The sequence below is a fragment of the Rhyacophila brunnea genome, unplaced genomic scaffold (assembly GCF_057557595.1).
Source record: "Rhyacophila brunnea isolate RB1 unplaced genomic scaffold, BYU_Rbru_1.0 scaffold_14, whole genome shotgun sequence".
NCBI lineage: Eukaryota > Metazoa > Arthropoda > Insecta > Trichoptera > Rhyacophilidae > Rhyacophila > Rhyacophila brunnea.
The window spans coordinates 25,829,139-25,852,794 of NW_028232796.1; the positions used below are offsets into that span (position 1 = coordinate 25,829,139).

General features: G+C 33.1%; 1 protein-coding gene across 1 annotated transcript in view; it reads right to left on the reverse strand.

Moving 5' to 3' along the window:
* The window catches only part of LOC147075805 (uncharacterized), a 722,814-nt gene that overhangs the window by 64,453 nt on the left and 634,705 nt on the right, over nucleotides 1-23,656 (reverse strand). The window contains exon 3 of the mRNA XM_085942107.1: nucleotides 4,626-4,754. Coding sequence (XP_085798233.1) covers nucleotides 4,626-4,754 — 129 coding nt within the window. The remainder of the gene's footprint in view (nucleotides 1-4,625; nucleotides 4,755-23,656) is intronic.

Sequence of the window (23,656 nt, forward strand, 5' to 3'; positions counted from 1 at the left end):
ACTTGATTATTTCATATTCTATAAAAATAATTTAATTTTACAACAAGAGCTGTCGTATATGTAGGAATGTATTATACAGATTACAAAACAACCTGCAAAGGTTTAAAAAATAATATACCACAGCGCGCCATCTGTCTTGACGTAAATAAATGTCAGATTATGTGTGAAGGAATTGCAAATTTTTTCCGTATGGACTTCTGACTTACGTCACGTAACCTCAGTCAGTCTATCGAATTGTATGAAATATGGTAGGCTACTATCGCAGAGCCTAAAACCTTCGCGCATAATATTGTTGTCATGACTGCACTTTGTCGCAAATAAATAATAATAAGATAATTAAAAAAATATTTATATGGCGTTTAATCGAATATAAATATAGATTGTTTTTAAAAATAAAAATAAATTTTTATCTAATGTTTTTTGATGTGTAAAAATGTTTTGAAAAATACGCAATTTAAACTCATTGCCCAATTCTATGGCGTCAGTGAATTTTTGAGGTTTCATTGAATTAGTGTGTCGTTGTCATTAGTGTCTACCTATTCATTAGTAGTAATATCGTATTATCTTCTTATTTTTCCTAAGTATAGCTGAAGATGTGCTTTTTTTCTCAGATCTCCACAGCCTACCTATTTCTAAAAGTCACCCTTCGCCACTGTAATATAGCAGTAGTAAAAGTGTGAGTTTTCTGGTCCAGACATGAAAAAAGTACAAATTATTTATCTTCCTCTTCGTCAGGACCACGTAACTGAGGATCGTGACCTGGATGATTTGGCTGTACTCACATTCTACAGCATGCAGGCCCGTGTCAGTTAAAGACCCATATTGGTACAAACCATTTGGGTCATTCAATATTTGCTTTAATATTCCAACCCGAGGTGGCTCTAGTGGTGCAGTGGGTAAGACGCAGGCCTTCCACCCAAGAGTTCTTGGTTCGATTCTCGGTGACGACACAATATTCATGTGTTTTTGTCAAAGCCTGGGTGTTTGTGATTGTTCAAAATTACGAATAACCACCCGGACGACATAAATGGACCCTAACGATTCTTATTCTACGAAAATTATTAAGACTAATGATTTAATTAACTGCAAAACGTTTAGAATTGTGGATTAATTTACAAACTTCACATTGTTATCGCGCGCATCACATAAATTATTAATTAATGTCCAGACATTGTAAAAGTAAATTGCTAGAGTTGAATTAACTATGACTGGATGGTATGATTTTATTATTATCCATGGTAGTTCTTGTATATGTATGAATCAGCATTATTTAGAATCTTTTTTAGATTATGTCATACGTAGTGGACGTCTGTAGGGTGGGCCACATCGGTATAATTATGCGTAGTAGGGAATGTCCGATAATCATCAAATTTCTGCGGAGAACGATATTTATTTTACAGTAAATAATACAGACAGCGTAAATTATAGATTTATTCAGAATGCAGCGACACAGATGTCAGCCACCGGAATGATAAGGGCTGAGTTACACACCCAGGTAGTAGGCGAGGTTCGACTGATTATTGTTCGTCATTCTGGACATGATGGCACGACCAAGTACATACGACCTGCCTCCTTGGAATTTGGCCAAGTTTAACTCCTTCAGATATCTAGTTTGTTATAATATTTCCGAAAACTAGTTTTAACAAATAAAAATTATCACATTCATAACTAAATTGAACATTCTAGTTATGAGATTACCGGAAATTGGTTCGGACTTAATCCTCGAAGGGTAGTTGGTTTAGCGGATATCAGAGGGTACATAATACGAACGAAACCGAAGTAGGAACGCTTAAAACTCTCCATATATATATTCCAAAACTTCTAAACATGCTTTTTTGATATATTTAATAAATACAGCCTGATCTTTTACCGCACAGAGCATGCCATAAGTAATATAACCAAAAAGCTCTCCCTTGATAGACTTACCGATACACGTATAAGAAAGTTTGGGCAAAGTTTTGCGAAAGCTCGCGGTGATATCACGCGGAATAACGCACTCTGGTTTAACGCTTTCGGCAGTCTATTTTCCTAGCCGGGCTCGAGGTAACGATAACGGCCAGATATTTTTGAGACAAGCGGTCGTAAACATTGGACAAGGGTAGCGGGCAGTAAATAGGTCGCTGTAAAAATTCGGTGTATTTTTTATGTAGGAAATAGCCAAAGGTTTGAATATCGGGACCATGTGTTATGGGTAAAAATGGAAAAAAATAATATAGTAGAACATACAAAAGAACATATTGATGAATGCCGTATGCTTGAGGTACAAAATTGGAAATAAAATATCTTGGTTTTGGAGAATTTCTAAAAGATATCAAAGAAAAATTATAATTTACATTTTTGTAATATAGACATATATATACTGCGTAGTTATAAAATTAGATTGATAATATTGCTCTATGTAGCCAGTGGCCCACGATGGGCGAGCGGTTGAAACGTCGGCTTATAATATCGTGGGTCGAATTCTGGGTCTGGCAAATACACATATCGACTGTGTTTAGGAAAAAGGGTGTAACCCTCAATTTTTCGAAAAGTGCTTTTATTAGATATTAACAATGTATACAACTAAATACACGTTCTATAAAAAGGAAGTAAGCCGCAAATGCCGAATTATTATCTAAATTCAGGTTTTAATTGAGATTAATTAATTTTTAATTTATGGAAAAAAGCATTTATCCTCAATTTTAATGATTTTTCTGTAATAACTTCTTTAATTATTATTAGATCGAAAATATATTACACCAAATCATCAATCATCATGCACCCAATGTCTGTGCCTATTTTTAAAAAAATATTAAACTAAAATCTCTCAAAAAACGTTTTTTGCCTCTCCTGTAAAATTTGTTCTGTGAGGGTTACGTCCTTTTTCCTAAACACGGTCGATATGTTTTTCAATTTGTGTTTGGAGTCATAGTATGGATCTAATAGATTGTGCAAGTGGCTAACATCCATTTCTCGTAAAAACTAAATTCTGTTAATACAAACATATACTCTGTAGAGGCCCATATTTTTGATTATTATTATTTGTTTCTTTATTAAAACCACAACAGGGCATTTAGCCCAATAATAGTGGTAAAACTCCCAGGCTTGAGGAATTTACATATTTAATTATGTAAATGTATTTTGACCCCACTGGAAATTGAACCCAGAACTCCGGGATGGAAGGCCAGCGCATTACGCACTGCACCACGAGAGCCGCAGATATGATCCTATTAGGATCGGACAAGGTCAACAGAATTTTAATTTGTGTCGAATATTTGTGTTGTTGTATTGTTTACATGTTATGTAGTCATGCAGTTAAATCCTACGATGTAACAATTTTTTAAAAATATTTCCTGTTCATTTATGTTACACCGCATACTAACCTTAATATCTTAAATTTACATAGTAATCACATCAAAAAACATAATAAAATACTTAATGATGACGTATCCTTTAGTTATTCAAAGACTTTTGTGTTTATAGAACATTTTTTTTATCTCTTCTACACAATTTCAATTTTGTAAGATAATATGTTTTAACAGTTTGAATTAGTGTTTTATATGTGTTGAAAAGCCTTGGAGTATTTAATTACTATTTATTTACCATATTTAAATAACATGCTAATTATATCTAACGGCCAATTAATGAAAGCACAACAGCTGTGCCATCAGCGGTGAAAAGGGTAATTACATAAAAAATATATTTTAAATGTTATTATTAGAAAACCACCTTGAACCCAGTAACAGATTATAATCAATATTATTTATTAATTTAAAATGAATTAAACAAAACTATGTATATAATATTATTATTATTAACAATCAGTTGTTCCTCGAATTACCATTTTGCTTTCTATTCAATAAGATTTACTACATAAGGTTAAATATACTGAATTGTATTTTGTATAAACCATCCGTATATGTATAGTAATTACAATCTAAGTTACTCCTCGATATACGTACCTACAAAGAAAACAATATAGAGACATATCGGGTGTTTAGGAATTGAACTATCATGGAAGTAAATATTTTGAAATCGCCAATACGTATTTGGATGGCTTAATAGGTCTCATTGTGAAATTTTATTAAATTATTTGGAAGATTGCCATCATACAAGAATAATGAGTATCATTTAATATGATAATAAAAAATACATATGGTCAGCCAATGGTTGTGCGTCCCTAGAAAATTCGATGCTCTCAGACTTGTAATCAAGTTGGAGTGGAGTGACTTTTAAGAGTGGCTGGCTCGTGTTTCGAATGTTTATCACCCCCGACTCGAATATATTTTTGTTTCATGTCCTTTTCCACTCCTCTAATAAGACAGATGATAATCTTTGGCTTCGCGTTAATTTCAGATAATTCTTCAACCCTTTTCCACGTGACGCCACTTGGTATAGTCGTCGATAGTTTAGTTAACCTCTGAGAAAGGATCGATTAATACTAACCAATATTACGTTTCCTGAGGTGTTTAAAATTCTGCCTAATGATTACTTTTCATTAATTTTTTTGTTGGTGCTGTGAGTAACATTTTTGTTGCCGTAGCACTCACCCGGCAAGTGAACTATTACAATAATTGGTTACTTTCGAAGATTTATTTCTTTTATCAAATTTTGAATCATTAATATTCTTATGATAATTTACTCACTTGATGTAATATGGACGGCCTCGATGGTCTGTGGCCTGCTCCCATCCGAAAGGAAGGTCTGATGGAGCCACCAGCTCGGGAGACCAGCTCTCTGCCGGAGGAAGCCATCCCGCGGTTCGCGTCACGTGACTGAAACAAGAGAAAAAAAGATTAATAATTGTTTACTAGTTCGTATTGATCATTTACTAGGTTATATTCATTTACATGTGCGATTTATTATGCTTATGAAATGTTTGTGGATGTATTACATGAGCCAATATGTAAACCACAAATGTTTTTATTAATTGAACTACCCTGTTGCTTAAATATTTTATTTGACAACAACATAAGCCTAATTTTTGATTTCCTTTATTTTGTTAACTGTCAATTCATGGTGGAACTGCATTGTATTGTTGTTTTTATTTAATAAAACGCATTTTTTTTTTTATAGTACTTATTCCACTTTTAATTAATATATTAGGACCGGTTTCGTCCGCTTCAGTGGGACATTTTCGACTGAAATGTCCCACTGAAGCGGACGAAACCGGTCCTAATATATTAATTAAAAGTGGAATAAGTACTATAAAAAAAAAAAAATTGCGTTTTATTAAATAAAAACAACAACCTAATTTTTGAAACAAGCAGTATCATAATAGATGAAAACAATAGCTTGAAAAGTAAGCATGGTGCTTCGAATGGTGTCCGACAATGCCACGTAGTGGGCGTATATTTATGATCTCGTAAGAGTATGCATTATGTTTTAGTTTACGGACTCCATGACAGCTAAAATTAACCTGTAAATAAGAAATTAGCAGAAATATGGTACTGATAAAATACTATCAGTAACCATTATAGTAGGTACATAGCGTTATTAAAACGATTTATTCTTAAAATACATAGCTAATTTATCCGCAAAGATGTTACTTACGTCAATTGATATACCTTATTATAATATTAATTATATTAGTAAATACGAGAATATAAATAGAACTGCCGATGTATTTAAACCCATATGATTAAGAATTTTAATACAAAATAATATCACTTCCAATGGTAATATTTAAAAGACAAAAATCAAAATTAATAATGGGGCGTTACGAGGTTAAACGGTCTGAAATTTAATCTGTTTTAGATCTGTTTTAAAATGAACGACCACCAGCGACAAACTTGCGCCTCTACCGGGAAGTGTGGAAGTCAAAAACCTCCGCTGCTTTAAGATGGAGTTGTATAAATCGAAGCATAAATAAATTTTCTCACTACTTATTTAGATAATTGAGACGAATCCGAATGATTAGTTACCGACACGTGTAGTAATGCTGCATGGTACATGTGCCAGTATTTTTGGAATTTGGCCGGCTTACCTTGGCAGGTAAAATGTTTGTAACAATCTTATAAGTTAAGTTTTACATAAAACACAACATAAATTAAATGAAATTTAATATTATTTTTATTTAAATTACAATGATCGAGCGGTATCGTATCGGTTTATAATGTCATAGGCCCCGGGTTCGAATCGTGTTCCTAGTTCATAGGCGACCTAAAAAACTCCCATTAGTCGAACGCATAATCTGTCCTTTATCACAATAGACGAATCACCTATTCGCCAAATAATGTGAAGTTGAACCAAACTACGAATTTGCTTGATGGGTGTTTTCAATCTGGTTCTAATTTTATTAGAGTTTCAATGAGAAATTCCAGCATCAATTTCACTTCTTAAATTTGGTATCGTATGCAGTTCATGGCTACTTATTTACGCATATGCAATAACTGCACAATGACTAGAATTTTAAAATAACAACGGAATAAAACAATAAACGTATAAAATATTCAGTTCAAGTTCAACACTGATGAATTCGTATTTTTAAGAGACAACCCCAAGACAGGATATAATTTATTTCACGTCTCGAGCGGCTGACATTCAATTTTCATTGGCGACACTTTTTCAACGATTCCGCAAAAAAAAAAAAAAAAACTTTTGCGGGACAATTTTCCACCACCGGGTAATATCTTCACCTCATTTTTGATTGCCGAACGATATATCTTGGCAGACAAAGAATACCCTTATGGCGAGAGGGAGATAGATGTATCCGAACGGAGGCTTTTAGGGGTGGATTCGTCCAAAGCTCCTGATTGATGGAATGGTTTGATACGCGACACGAACATAATTTGCGGTAACTCCGTCTGCCCACATTTTTAGAAAAGCTCTATAAAGTGTTGGACATTCGTAGATGGAAAGCTCTTGTAAAAATACAGGGTTAAATACAATGTAACAAACGTAATTTTTAACATTTTGAATATTTTACGGGAAAATAATTTAAATATTTAATACCTTTACTACGTTAGCATGATAATGGAGCTATTCTATTTCTGACAGGTCGATATAAATCATGACAATTCACTCGCTCATTTGTACATATTTACAAAAAATCTATGTATAAATAGCGGGACATTTGATATTTATAAAATGTTAACCGACCCGTTTAAATCAAACAATTATTTTCACCATAACAATCAGTTCACTAGTCTCACCGACGTATTTTCATGATGGTAGCAATTAATAAATGTATGTGTGTAGTAGGTCCATATAACTGAAAATGATTTATGTTTATATCGATTTACCAATGATCTCTTAGATACTGATACATATTTGTTTAAAAATGTTCGTACAACGTTCGAAAAACTACATTTTACTTATAAAAATAATTACTTATTTTTAAGATAAAAAGAACTTTTTATATACAATGTTTTTAAATTTTCTGTTGAATCATATAAACTTGACTTCAAACGATCAAAAAAATTTGTACTTGATAGAAATAATACTGAAATGTCATTTTGACATATCATATTGATTTCCATAGTAACGCACGTATGTATTAATAATTTAGTTGCTAGGACCCCAGACCCCTAGCAACCAATAATTGTGTCGAAATAACTTTTCATACAAAACAGAATGAAATGAATTCAATTCTACTTAAAGATGGCTAAAAGTATTTAAAAAATGCATTGGCATCGTGTTCTGATATATTCTAAAAGTTTCAAATGTCTAGCTAGTCGGGAAGTTAGTTCCCGTCAAAAATCGATTGCAAGATTTGTACCGGACAAAGAATCACCGGACAAATAAGAATACGAGCTAAGGAAAACGTTGTAATAACCATGAAATAAAAAAATGTATATTTTTAACGAACGCATATTTTATAGCACGTTTATTTTGGAACTTAAAATAAATATTTTGACTGGTTTTAGATTCGTATTAATGATTTAAAATGAAATAAAATAAAGTTGCAGTTTTACTAGAGACACTATCAGATACCATGCATCTTATAAGTATGACTAAATGAAGCAATTATAATATAGCTCATGATACTTTTTCAGTATCAGTATAACAGTATCAGTTGTTATATTATAAATAGTACATATAATTAATTAAGATTCACGCTGTCGCCAATACAATGGATAAACGGAAGCAACTCGCTTTACTTCGAAATTTCTCAAAAACTTGATGAATTGTAAGAATATATTATTTTTAAACATTAAAGTTCAATAGTTTTTTTAGCAGTTTCCGATGATAACTGTATTTTAAATCTCGCCCTATCTGTAAATGCATTTAGCGATTGGACTCATATTTTTATATGACACGAACTTTATGTGATCCACCCTGTACAGTCCCACTCAGTTATTTCTGAAACCCCATCGTATTGGAATGAGTAAAATATTTTGACGTCAAATCCATTGCCTGGATTTAGAGGTAAAGTTTTTAACCTCGGGCACGAGTGACATGAATCATGGCGTAATTTAAAGTTTCCACAGTGGAAATAAAACGACATATTTTTTACGTATTTCTATAATATCACATGGTGTCCCGACATTTTATTAGACCAGATTGATCTGATCATGTCCTTTGGGACTGCCCGCTGATAGGATCTGTCCACACAAGGACCACGCTGATTTTGAGCCATTTGAAAATTTTGCTGCGTCGTATGGAAGAAAGAATAATTCCGATCCCTCCTTAGATTCATCACTTTCAACTCATGACTTCTTTGTTACGGCAGAGTTTCAGTACACGGGTACTAACAGAGAAAACTTCATGTCTTCGGCAATATACACCCCTTAGTTAGAGCATATGAACACCATGAGGCGCCTCCAAGAAAGAAGATTAGTTAAAAACTCAAAATAGCAATAAATTCATAAATACATAGCTAACAACCAAACGAAACTGAATACCAGACAGAATACCGTCATTTTCACGGCGCAACTCACAAAAAATGTTACTATAGTATATATCGTCACTGTTCTGGCAGAAAACACTAATTCGAAAAAATGAAATATTGAGTTAGTTATACCAAAATGTTCCTTATTTCAAACTTTACCGTCTGAAAACCTTCTTAATAAATAAACAGTCTTTATTTTAAAGTCATCCTTTTTACGATTACTTAATAAACTAACATGATAGACCATTTCAAACATTTTAACAACTTTAAAGTCAAATTACTCAAAACTAGTATTCTCCAGTTAGTGTGTTCTGCCAGAACATAGACGATATACAACTTAGTAAAAGTCTGAATAAATGGTCTACAATAAGGTCACAAAATAAAATACATTGTATACACCTATCTGGAATGGTCGTGTTGTTTGACCTTTATATTCTTCTTTTCGTGCCATATCCGATATCAGACGTCGGCGATGAGTTTAGCCATTTTCTCCCTGTACATCACTACTATAAGGATGTGCAGGGATGGACTGCTGAGCTCAAACCAGTCTAACGACATTCTTCGTCTACCAGGGCCTCGCTACCGGAGATCTTTCGTTCAATGATAAGATGCAGAAGTTGATATCTCTCGAAATGCCGTATGATTATGCCAACTTTCTTTGGACCTTTATAAAAAATATAATTTAAAAATAAAATGTCGAGAGAATAATATCTGGATTACAAAAAAAATCATCCCTTTACTTTAAAGCATAGAAAAATACTTTAAAAGAAAAATATATTTTCTGAGATTGCTATACCTGTATATTTTGTGTATTTGTATAATTTCATTCCTTCAAAAAGATAAAATACTATCTCGAGTTTATTTCCTGTAAAAGACTAGCATAAATTAAACGTTTTTTTCGACATGCAGCGCGATAAAATTAAGCAAATTTCCACAAGGGAGCTCGCCTTAAATGTCAAAACGGAACTGTGGAATTTCCATTTAGTTTCCGCAAAGAATGCGTTTAGCGTGTCTGGCATAGTTTTATGATAACTGCCGCCTACGAAATGAAGTTTAATATCGCCTTCCGAATTACTTCGGGCAATTAACTTCTGTCACAATTTCTCTTATCTGATTTCAGTCGCCGAGAAATGCGCAGGTGGGTGATTTTCTTTGCCACGGTCGGGAGGCAATCATTCTTCGTTTAATTGTGCGACTTGGGTTTATTATTTATTTTATATAAAACATAAAAATGCTGCGATATTTTTGACAACCGTCAATTTGCAGAAAAGAAAATATTCTGGATAATAAATAAAAACGTCATGTATCGTATGCAAATAATTTGGACTCAAATAATTATGACGTTATGTGCTGTCACAGTAACTACGTGAAAACAGCGTGTAAAGTCGTTTTTCTTGGTATTTAAAATGTTATCAGACTGATGCTCCCATCCCGTAGCACATTTTGAACCTTTAAACCAGAGGGGGGCAAACTGCGGCCTGCCGGGTATTTTTTAGCGGCCCGCCATCATTAATTGTACTTCTGATTACGAATAACTTTTTTATAATTAAAAAAAAATAATATTGATATAGATTAAAATTTGTTTAGCAATAGTACGCGATCCATTTTCAATAGATATTGATAGTGTACCGACAGAGCTACAACTTGAGATTATTGATCTGCAGTTTGACACTGATTTAAGAGAATTGCATCGTTGTGAAGAAATCTCCAAATTTTACAATGCCCTTAATTCAGACAAATTCGACCAACTTAAAGATTATGCAAGAAAAATGTTCGTTATTTTTGGATCAACCTATACATGTGAACAAACATTTTCGATCATGAACCTCAATAAAAATTCTTAACGATCAAATATCTCCGATGCCCATTTACAAGCAGTTTTGAGAATATCAACGACAAAATTAACACCTGAATTTAAAAAAATGTACAACAGTTTCATTCTTCTCATTAATTTTTTTGTAATGTTTATTTTTCGTGATAATAAATAGTGTATATCTAAAAATGGTATTTTACTTGCGGCCCGCCGCTCATTTTGAATTCTTAAATTTGGTCCTCCATCCAAAAAGTTTGCCCCCCCCTGCTTTAAACGAACGTTGTCAGCAAAATCTACCGAAATCACCAGAACAACAATGAGGTCACCCCACGCTGCATCGACACTCTCATGATTCAATGAACGTTTTTGATCATTTTATACATGCCTACACATTTTCGACTCATGTCAACATCGCGTATTTTTTATTTTTAGCTACTGGCACTATGTATTTTCTATAAGAATGTTGTCTATTATCTATGGTCTGCAAGTTGGGTTATGTTCAAAATATTATGGATGCAAAGTTGCAAGTAGTTTTAACGTATGCACACGTAGAAACTGTTAAAATTAATAGATATTAGCATGAATAATGAAAGATAATTCAAAATACGAATTTATAGAGATAGTGATCATTAAAAATATTCTGTGGAATGACGAAACCATAGAATAAATAATTTGTCACCGTACCAGCATGTGACAGTACGTGACGTGAGCATAATAAAATTGCTCATTTACGCACATTATTACGTATTAGGAATTTGAAGGCAGATCGATTTTCGAATCGAACGATACTACGTGTCGTTGTATTGGTAACAAGTTCAATATTTTTTTATTCTATTGGCACCGCCAAAAGCAAAACCTGCGACTCGCGTTCTATTTTGAAGTCAATTTCTTAGTTTACGTAACCTGCGTACGCATTTCTCGGTGTTATAATTATTAATCTTAAAAATAATTCTCAATGTATTGTTTTGGGCTGCCTACATAGAATAATTGACCAATTTAATATATCTCAATAGGTATTTATAACTAACTTTCATATTCAAATGTACTTTGCATATATAAAGAGTCATGTAGGTATTTAATTGACTAAATATTTGGGCGAATTTTAAATAATAGTAGAGTATCATAGTAAAAGTGTGAAGTTCTCTTTAAATGAAACTGCAATGTAAAGCCACGTGTAGCTGCACTTAATCAGTAGGCCAAAGATCATTTTTTGCTTCAATTTTACAAATTTAGCCTCCATCTCTAAATGCTCAACAACTTTGGTGGTCATATTAGATTTTTTAAATTGCGACATGAAATTAAAATTCGATTAATCAGGCGCCAGTATAATCAACACATTTCTTTTTTTGTGTGGGTCTTTACTGTGGGAAAAGAGATGTAAAACATCAGTATGAAATAATAATTGAATTTTGGTTGCAAAGTAATAACGCACTTTGGCTGCTAATACTATATAATATAGTATGTTTCGGCCAATAACGGTACCTAGCGCTAATCCCAAACAAATTCCTAATACACCTACCCCAATGATTGTAGTGCGTCCAGGCATGTTAACAACAATTCTGTTATCTTCAGACCATCAAAACGTCCCGTAGTTTGACGCATAGCGTCACCAAATAAGTAATTCATCTACGATTGACGGTTCGCTCAATGCCGCGTCAATCACCATAATTCATTAACAATCAAAAACTCATCACCCAGTCATCCGTCACAAGTACGTGTAACCGTTAGAGTGATAGTACAAGTTGTGTAAGTCCGAGAACACGGAGCTAACCCAGCGCGCCCACAAAACATCAAAGGTTAGTGCCTGGATTGAATCCCTGTGGGTTATACAGGGATTCAATCCAGGAACCCCCCCCCCAGCAAATCATGCCCTTCTTACAGTCCACTAAAAAGCGTTACCATAGTATTTCCCTTGTATTCAGTGTGGTTTATAATTATGAAAAAAAGTTTTATTGGACGTGTTCATAATAATTATTATATTCTCTCTTACAATATTATTACTAAATTAATGTTTCAACCAACCGTTGGTTGAAGTATTAATTTAGTATTTTTTAATTGGCTCTGCTATCTTAGCGACCTTCCGAAGAGGTTATTTTTACGAGAAAATGGCTGTTTCTTATATAATATCGAAGTAAATAAGGTTATGTTACGACTTTCTTTAAATCATGGGGTTTTATAGGGTTGTCATTTTAACATACATACTAGTACTTGTTTGTATTTAATTACAAATTTTCCAGATGCAAAATATAAAAAAATTCATTATATATTTTTCATGATTTTATTGTTATTGTCATTTGATTTATTTCCTTGTCCTAGCAGGCTGAATTTTAGATTTTGTTTTTACAATATGTGTTTGATCCACTCAACAAGGAGCCAATAATTTAAATAAATGCGAAAATGTCATTTCTAAAAATGAATCTGTTAAGGCAACCTATATAATTATATGCTTGCATGCTTATCTTTGGACAACATGGTAATTTACCTTATTCTATCCATGGCGTTGGTATTCTTACCCTTTCCGCTGATATATATCATATACATATAATATGTATATTGTATACGTACCCACATTTCCCTATCTACCAGGAGGTTTTTTGGGCTTTGTATTTATGGTAGTATTTTTCTTCACTGCCTTCTCTGCCATTCTCGTTCTGATATCTAAATTTATGTCGTGGTAACATACAATTTTTTAAGCCAATACAAGCCACGATATATCTTTTATTATTTGCCATTCAATAAAAATACTTCATTGAGTATTAAGTATCTTAATTAGTACGTATTATTATATAAAATAATGATTGTGCATGAAAATAATTCAAAGATCTTATACATATGTTAAATACCCGATGAACTAGAACGGTTCGTTTCACCGACGTATTAAACTTTTGCAACGCATTGTTTCCACTGCTCTAGATAAGCCAGGAATTCCGCGTGAAGTCGAGCTTTTCAAATAAAATAGAGCGGAATGTATAAATAAAAGTGAAAGATACCGGAATGCGATTAAATATTCCGAGCTTTTGCATCGGCGTGGGCGCGATGGAGGGGGGCATATATTGTCGTAGGCGTTCTACGCCGTAGCGGCGTTCAAATCTGGTATAACCAATTTGCAAGAGACAAAAAGTCGTCGCAATAAAATACCACACTTGGCAGTGTCGCATAAAAATGCAAATTAAAATTAATATATTTTACCACAGTTAGTCAAAGTTAGACCAATTTTAAAGGGCAGTAGGTTTTCGAAGAAGTTATTATTCTTCTTTCTTCTTTCACCCTGTCACGACCCAGTGTTGGGGCATAGGGCAAGCACAAGTTCGCGCGATTTTCCTCGATCAATCGCCAACTCTTGCGCTTCCCGTCATTCCAGACCTGAGCGCGTAGATCGCTTTTGTAGCATCGCTGCAGGGTGAGGGAAGGTCGGCCACGACGACGGAATCCTTGAGGCTGTGCCACAAGGGTACGAAGTGTCGCACTCTTTGGCGGCATCCGGAACATATGTCCCAACCACGTAAAACGTCTTTTCGTGAAAACGTCAATCACCGAAGGCTGCTGTGTCTGCTCACGAACTTGTATCTCTGTAACGCGGTCCCCTAATATTCGGCGAAGACATCGATTCTCAAAGCTCAAAAGCCGAAAGCTTTGAAGCTTAGTACAAGCCATACAGGAGTTACATAACAGAATATATTATGATAGTATTATTGGGGGAAAAAAACACTAGAAAGCTCCCATCAAAGGCATCCCATTAATCAATAATGTAAAAAAAATATATGAATGTACTTTTTGATTATCATCCTTTCTTAGTTTTAAATAACGAACTGCAGTTTTTTCTATGAAAACTGATTAAAGTTCGCATTTGCGTATTTTGCATTTGTTTAACGTAAAATTGATCAGACAGATGCTTACATTTCGTAGCATATTTGAGCTGAAAACGATTAACGTCAGTTGTCAAAATGCTGCCAATGTCAGCTTAAGAACATAATATATGAATATCTAATGATTTCGTCTTTCCAGCGGGTTTAAGGGCATTTATGAGGGCATTTCTAGTTCAGCCTATTACCATGTCATCTGCTTAGCGAACTCGATCACATCGCATACGAATAGCATCGGTTTTTGTGGTATTTCCGCGTTATGCCCAACATGCACGTTTCCATGCCACGTTGTGCTACTCTCAATTTTTGGATTTCTACTACAAGTCCATACGCATTACGTGAGAACTGGTAGTACATATTGTTTGGACACGTTACACATAACACAATGGAACACGGAATAAGACACACTGAAGATACTATTAGGCACCCAAATGCACTCTATAACATTTTGGTTCTGCAAGAAATTTCGTCTTTCTTTCAGCAAAACAGTTACTTTTACTTACTTTTGTCTTCGCGACATTTATCTTTAAACATACTTTGCGGCTTTCATTTACAAGCTCCTGCATTCCGTTTTGATGATTTTATGGGTAAATTTTCCAAGACAACAACGTCGTCTGAAAAGCGCAGGTAACTGAAGAATTCGCAGTTAATGGCAATTTAACTGTTCTCCCAGTTAAGTCGCCTGAATAAATATTCCAGAGTAGCGGTGAATAGTATAATAGAGATCGTATAGCCCATCGAGATAAAGCCTATTAAAGATTTCAACATATAAACACGAGCACTATTTGTTTAATTAAACTTTTAAACCACTGCCGTAGCGTAGCCAACAAGTACAATGCTACGGCGTAGATACCGCCGTAGAGCCCCCCGTTGGCGAACCCATCTACCGCCGGAAATACAATACCGATAACGGTGTTCAAACTTTCTGCATTAAAGTGCGGAATTATATCATATTGGCTGCTTTATGCGGCGGGGGTACATCTGATAGGTGAGCGTGTTTAATTAAATAAGTTTTGAAACGTTTTGAAAGCCATTCTGTTATGATTTATGAATAATAAAAATATCTTAAGAAATTGACTTACATATAAACCAGGACAAAATAAATATATGGCAAAGTACTTGGCTCGTGCAAATGGATCAATAACGATAGATAGGTAATTATACTTTTGAAACGGCAGAAAGTTTTGTGTATTTCGGCTCAATTGCAATAAAAATATATACGTCTTATTGTAAAATTTTCAAAATATGGAGGTTACCGACGTTGAAACTAACAAATTCTTTTTTAGTTTAATTAATTTTTGATATATTATACGGCGTGCATACTGTGCGTGTTCTAAAATAAGTGCAAAAGTGGTAATTTAGATAATATTATATGGGTTAGCAATATAGATTTTCATCATCAGCCCGAATCTATCCGCTGCTGGATGAAGGCCTTTCCAAGCTGATTCCACTTTTCTCGGCCCTGTGCGTTGCGTTGCGGCGTACTTCCGCAGAACTTAACCAATTCATTGATTTTGCGGTCTCTAGGTCTACCTTGCGGACGTTTTGTTCCTCTTGGGTACCACTGGATGACTAAATTTGTCCAACGATTGTCCCTTCAGCAAGCTATGTGTTCAGTGCATTTTTAGTGAACTCTAGCCAGCTCCCGTTTGATCAAACCGAATTATTAAAATAATGAAAGCATTTGATGGTTTCATTAAATTTGTAAAATTCACCATTGCAGTTTCTTTATTCGGCTTTCAGAGACAAATTAAAGATTCAAATACTTCTAATAAGCAATATCAGTTAGCTCATAACCTCAGGATGATTTCGTAAAACAAATTTTAATTATAAAATTAATTATATATATAAATTTTTATATACAAAAGATGAAAGATAACGTAATTATTAATTATTATGGGCTCTGCCTCTAATAATTGTCTTACGTGACAAATAGTTTATTGTGAAAACGTTTTATCGGTAAATACTTAAGATTGGTTTACCGTTACCAAACACATTTCTCATTATTAACATAACTATCATAGAATTCTATACTGCATACTAATAATTGTATTTTGTAATTTGAATTCGAAATATGGACTTAAAATATAACACACAGTTTGGGTACCTTATTAATTATTGTCAATAAAAAACATTATCAAAATATATATTTATACTGAGAATAACCAAATGCCATCGGTTTTAGACTTGCATTCTTGCGTCATGTCGCAGTATAATGAGCTTATACCGAGCAAAAGTAACCAACAGATAATAACTCGGATCATGCAGCCTCTTATTACTTTGAAAGTGAAGAAGTGGCGTTGAAAATGACCCGGCCATGTGCTAAGGATACCACAAGAGAATTTAGACATAGCCTGCATATTCTTCAAAATAACTGGATTCCGGCGCTACGAAAGATCTCTAAATACTAACCACAGAGCGTAAACACCAGAGTTATGGGATGTTGGTATGAGCTGAGAATATACAAGAAGACCACCGAGCGAATAAGATTCTTGGAGCATGTATAAAAAATGTGACACTATCAAACACAACACTGCACAACAGTAACATTGATAAACTTTTGACATTGAACATTGGAAAAACTCATAATCGCTAACGGATTTAGTCCTAATAAGGGCATTGCAGTTTACTTAACAAGATGAGTTTTGATTAGACCGTGGTGGGTTAAATTTTAATTTTATTATCTGTCATCACTATGGTCAGCTTGACCCTATACATTACTAGATGAAGGTCTTTTTTTTTTAAAATAAATCGATAGTCAAGCGCCCTGTAAAATTTACCTTTGAGACATTTTCTCCCTCTTATGTACCACTGGGTGACTGGATTTATCAAGCGATTGTCTATTTTTCGAACCTTATGTCTCGCCCATTTTTATTTGAAGTTTTTACTGAACTCTACTATATATCGAATACCCGTATTTATTATTCTCTTATCGATTTTTTTGGCGATAAATTATGTCTTAATCAAAAACAAAGTAGGTATATAGAAATTATTTTATACGACACGTGCTTTGTTCACATCTTTCACTTTTCATTCGTTAGTTTGAATTGTATGATGTATGAGATTTTTTCATAATTGTATATTTTCAATAAAGAAAATCACACATTCCTAAGCCTTGTGTATGATCAGTGTTGAATGAAATATAATTTAAAAACAGACTAGCGTGAGTCTGCCCCCTGGCTACCTTCGGTTTCCCAACCTTATTTTTTTACCACTACAACAGCTGAAGAGGTAGATATGATAGTAGTGTAGTAATAAACTTAAAACAATCACAAACACCCAGGCTTTGAAGAAATCATATAAAAAATATATTGTGACCCCATCGGGATTCGAACTAGGAAGCCTCGAATGAAAGAATACCGAATTATGCATTAGACTACAAGGAGGACCGCATATGGTTTCAGATCGATCATTTTGTAAAAAAAAATATTTTGTTAATAACGTTGAATGGAGACCCCATGATTGGAATACCGGAGCAACGCACAATTTTAATAGAAAGTAATATCACTGCATTTATACATAATAATATGATGTATCCATTGGATTTATAAACACGTGACATAAAAATCTAGACATAATATTTAGTGCTTACCTTATTTTTATATTGTAGCTGGATTTGATATTTATACTATCTGTTTCAATGTAGGTAGAACTAACAGTGTATAATATTGGATAAAATTGCATTCTGTCTGTACATATTATTTGCATGTGGATATACAAGTCTGTACAATGGCATCGTTATGTTATGCCTGTGTGAGAAAACGACAGAACCTTTGCATTCCCCCGAAGACGCATGCGACGCCGGTATTGAATGTCTCGGAAGCAGACTGAGCGCCGCGACGCTCGAATTCCCTAACCAATGGAGCATTCTTTCTTTTTATCAAATTTCGACATCTCTCCATGTTGCACTAGTTTGCGCTTGCATTATAAAGGTAGCTTCCCGAAATGGTACAAATGAACTGTTATTAAATAAAAATAATAACAGATAATATACACCTAACCCTATATACATAGAAAAACTAGTCACTTTAAATCCAAATAACGACACAATTATGTGCATAGGTACATCAAAATATAGTGACAACTGTGAAAATGAAAAGGTAATCAATCAACATCGCATACGAATCAGAATTTTTTCCACTTAAAAAAAATATCGATTCCCGATAATTAGTCAAATATTTTTAATTGCATTAAATTAAATAAATAATTATAAATAAAGAATCGATATTTTCTTCATTTCGTGCCATATCCATCATCGGACGTCGGCGATTAGCTCGGCTATTTTCTCCCTGTCCATTGCTGCTCTAATTAGGGGTGGAGTGCTGAACACAAACCAGTCCCTGAGGTTCTTGAGCCAGCATGTTCTTCTTCTACCAGTCAATATTAGCATTGCTTTATCGGTAGTTAACTCAATCAATTAACACATAGCGGATACATTATATTTAGTAAAACAGTGATGTATACTAGATGCGTACATGTTTTTATTATGTTGGCAATCAAATTAATATTTTATCAAAACTGGAGTCTGTTTACGTTTAAAGATAAAGCAAAATGAAGGAACCCAAGTGTACTAATTGTCATACAAACTATGAATATGTAGGGAACCGTGTCGTTAATAATGGATATAAAAATGTCATTTTTGACAAACTATAACTTGCTTCAAGAATTAGGACATCAGAAGGGTTGCTATAATATATTTAATATTATGTCAATTAATTTTAAGTTGGTATTTTTGAAACATTCATTTGTTATCTCTATGATATAGCTTTGTTACAAAACTATTGCACTAAAATGGAGTTCTACCACGTAAAGGCAAGTTAACATAATGAAAAAAATGTGATCAATGCAAATTTGTAATATTCATAAATACATTTGGATTAATTTTTTTATTATAAGCAAATATAATGTTTTATTTTTCTCTTATAGTTTCTGTTTCAAATGCAAAACAATATTAACATTCTGGTATTAAAATACCAAAAGTATACGTATATAATAATACATAATTGATAAGTCAATAGAAACTCCACTTATCTTTCGTAAATTAGACCACGATCATCGAAACCGACGACTGTGTAACTTGAGACACCTCTATTTCTACCATCTTTATAATAAAAATGTAGGTGGGTAACATGTAAATGCGAACCGATTGTGTAGGAAAATATATTTTGGTATATTATATAATATGCAATACGTACCTACCTGAATACTCAACAGAATTGAAACTATATGGTCTAAATCTTAAATCCGAAATAAAAATTGTCGAAATCAATGACCAATGGGTTCAAATGTCAGAATTGGTATACCTACATTGATGCATAATTATTGTTAAAAAGGACAATATACTGGATTATTTTTTGTTAGGTTAGGCTACGTTTTCATTCTTGAATTCATGAATTTTGGCAAAATCAGCTATAAAAATTGACTTAATGTCCATATTAAATCTAATAAAACTGGAGACCGTATAGTATACGGTCATCTCTTTCCGATAAGAAATCTCACGGCGACTTGTGCGACAGTGAAATGTTTTACGTACAACTAACATGTAACCATGAAATAATGATTTTTAATTAGAAACAAATACGGTTATACGATGTCACAGAGTAAATTTAAAATGGGGTGGCATGTAGCTCGAAGAAATGACAATCGTTGGATAATCTAGTTATCTATTGTGCCCAAAGGTTACAAAACATCTGAAAGGTAGATCGAAATGGAGCTATAACAACGAAATAGTTAAAATCTGTGAAAGTACGTGGATACTGAGAGGCTTTCATCCAGCAAATGGTGATGCGATACATTATTAAAAGATTAACTTAATAATAAATTATTATGGTTGATAATCCATTAATCAAAAACTCCCGTTCTTTCAGATACTTGCAGCGTGTTCATTGTTAATTTTAATAAATTATTACAAAGTGTCCAGCACTCTAGTAAGCAAGTAGCGCGACGTCTTTTTCCGTCGCCGGCTGTAGACGCTCGCGACGCTCTACGCTCGTAGCATCCGACGTCGGCCTTTGTGGCGTCGCCGGAGTGCCTCTCCACACAGGCAGTGCCGAGATTCTCGCCGGCAAATTTATGGCCATGCTAATTTTCTCGGCTGGGTGCCACCGGTGCAAAAGATGAGAGAGTGAAAAAAAAATAATAAAGCGATTATCTTACAAATTGTTATCGCATTTACCCTGAGATAAAATTCACGGAGAGGTAAGTGGACGCTTGTGGGGTGTAATTGGTGAACTAAGAATGCCTCAATTTATCATTCTCGCTGGCTATAACATAACTGAATTTTTACTTTAAATATAGTTTCACTATAAATCAGTAGTTCTCATGTGAAATTTAACTATGGCCGCACAATTGACATTGACAGTTCTATGGAAACGTCTGGTGGCCGCACCAAATTTCACTTTTGTTGTGATGAAAAAAATAAAGCTAAATTTTATTTACTAAAAAAATGGATCAATTTATTTATAGACAAGTCCATTTAATAAAAGACATTTTAACATATATATTTATTTAAAAATAATGGAAATGGAAATTCCTCAATACATACTCATATTTTCCAATGCGAGCCGCATGGCTGCTTCCAAGTTTACATTTGTCAACTGGCTTCGATATTTGTCTTTTATGAAGTGCATTACACGTATTTTCCAGACATAGGATTCGAATCTGGATTAACGACACGACTGAGGTTACTTGATAGAAATTAAATATCCGTATTAATGACGTTTGGCAGTCCGGGTTTAACCCATCGGCATACTCAATCTCTATTGTATAGATAAAAGATACTAACGGACAAATACCTGGGTCACTAAAAAAGATTCTTATTGAATAGTATAAACCTTTCATTAATTTGATCTAATATTGACTTGGTCAAACACTTTAAAGATAATGAAGAGTTATTTACCTCTCTATATTTTTTATATAAGTATGTACTCATGCAAAAAGTCGAATATTTTGAAAACAACGGTGTAAATAATTATTCATGATTTCACTTATAGATAATTTGTCTATTATATCGGTATTTAGTGTTTATTTTATTCATACTAAATTTCACCACTAGTTTTATACTTACTTCTTTACATATTAATAAGGTTTTCACGTTCTTTTATTGTTGTAATCTGTTATATAAACGAGAACTAACTATATTCTGTATAAGAGTGTACAATTGCTTTTGGCGAGCGCGCACAGTGTATGAAGATGCCGAAAGGCGAAACCATAGTCGAAAAAAAATAGTGAAAAGGAACAGTACAATAATTAAAATTTCATCAATCACGCTCAATCGATAGTATTAATTTTATATTATATTTATTTAAATATACACCAACAGATAAATATAATTTAAGTATTTAAGTTTTTTTAATTCATGATTAAATAATAATTTTATGTTATCTTTATTTGTTTTTATTACGAATGTAATATTCTTAATTAAAAATAGAATGATAACTTCGAATAATCTTATAAACATTCATGTTAGTAATATCGTGTACCTATGTGTACCTATATAATATAGTAATAACCCGTTAACATGCTTTTGGCGCAACAAATCCTACTCGACGCGTCCTTGATTGTTTCTATGTATATATCAGAAGCATTTTGAAAGCTACATAGCTAAAAATAAAATTGCATTATGATACTAGCTAAATATGATATATTACAAGAGGCTATAAATAAATTTTAACTTTTTTCATACTTCCTTCTTAATCTATTTGAAGCGGGAGAAAGCTCATTCCAGAACGTCTCTTAGATTACTTACATAAAAAATCTTTACAAAAGCGGAAAGAAGAAGAAGAAGAAAGAAAAAAATAACCCAGGATTAAATAATGAAAATAAATGAGATTGTGTCCGCGACAATGGAGAGAAAAACCTACAACAATAAAAAAAGGTTTCAGGCTGTATGGTCCAAAAAGAGGGAAACAGTTGATATAAGCTTAAAGCTAACGTAGAAATTTCTTTATTATGGATAACCATTATGCGACATAACTGTGGCAATAAACATGTGGGAGGAATACTGTCTATAGATATATTTTTTTAATAAACCATATATTTTTATTTCTATCAATAGGGTTACATAGCATGAAGGGTCTCTTACACGGGTATCAAATAGCCATTGCGACCCCTTACCACATTTACACAATAAAGGGATTTTTAATAGGGTTAAAAATAACCATAAAATAAAATTTTAAATGTGTATTACGAATCATTACATTATCAAATAATTTTAGTGTATGTTACCTCTGTTTTTGAGTTGATTATCAACAATTACATATGTATTCTCTGTTCGTTTACTGTACTGGATTGCTTTCTATTTTAAAAATAGCGAACATTACATTTAGTTAAATTTATTTACTGTTTACATGTATAAATTCCATCCGAATAAAATTCTACTGGATACATAATATTTAAAATATGTAGACACAAAAATGAATTTTGATATTGAATAATAACAAATATTTAACCAGATTTGCTTTCATATTGTTAAACTCCATCTAAGAGGTTTTCTTCGGTGTCTTTAGTATTTTACTCTCTCAACCACAAATAAACGTTTAACTATTTGCGGTAAAAATGGTCACCTCAATGTAACCACGGTCTTATTTAAAAAAAAAAACTAACAAAGTCACCGATATTGTTGTAATAACACGGTGAGAGAATCTCTATGAAAATTTTAATATAATTTTGCGTCTATGGTTATTTATTTATAAAGCGTATCATTAAATTCTGAAAATAGCTTGCCGCCTCTGTTATAAAATGGAAAAATAATGGGATTTTAATTTAATATATCTACGTGACACAATTTAACAAACTCTTGATATATAAATTATTTTTTTATTCTGCAGTGACAATGTATATGCATAACAGAAACCATTTAATCAAAATCATTATATACAATTCTATCATGATCTACTCATTTCATTAGCTTTCTATGATACAAATAAATGAATATAATTAATATATTTACGAAACTTAAAGACTTCAAAACGACAGGCTATAAAGCGTTGAAATTTTTACTTAAGATGCATTTGGCCAATATTAAAATCAACAGAAAGAAATTAAACTGTAGTGTGTATCATTATGATCATTTTAAGGTTTTAATATAACCAGCTATGAATTTAAAAATAAAGATAGGTTCTTTAGCAGTGTGGGGGGCATAGTGTGGTGGATGATGAAGTCGAGATT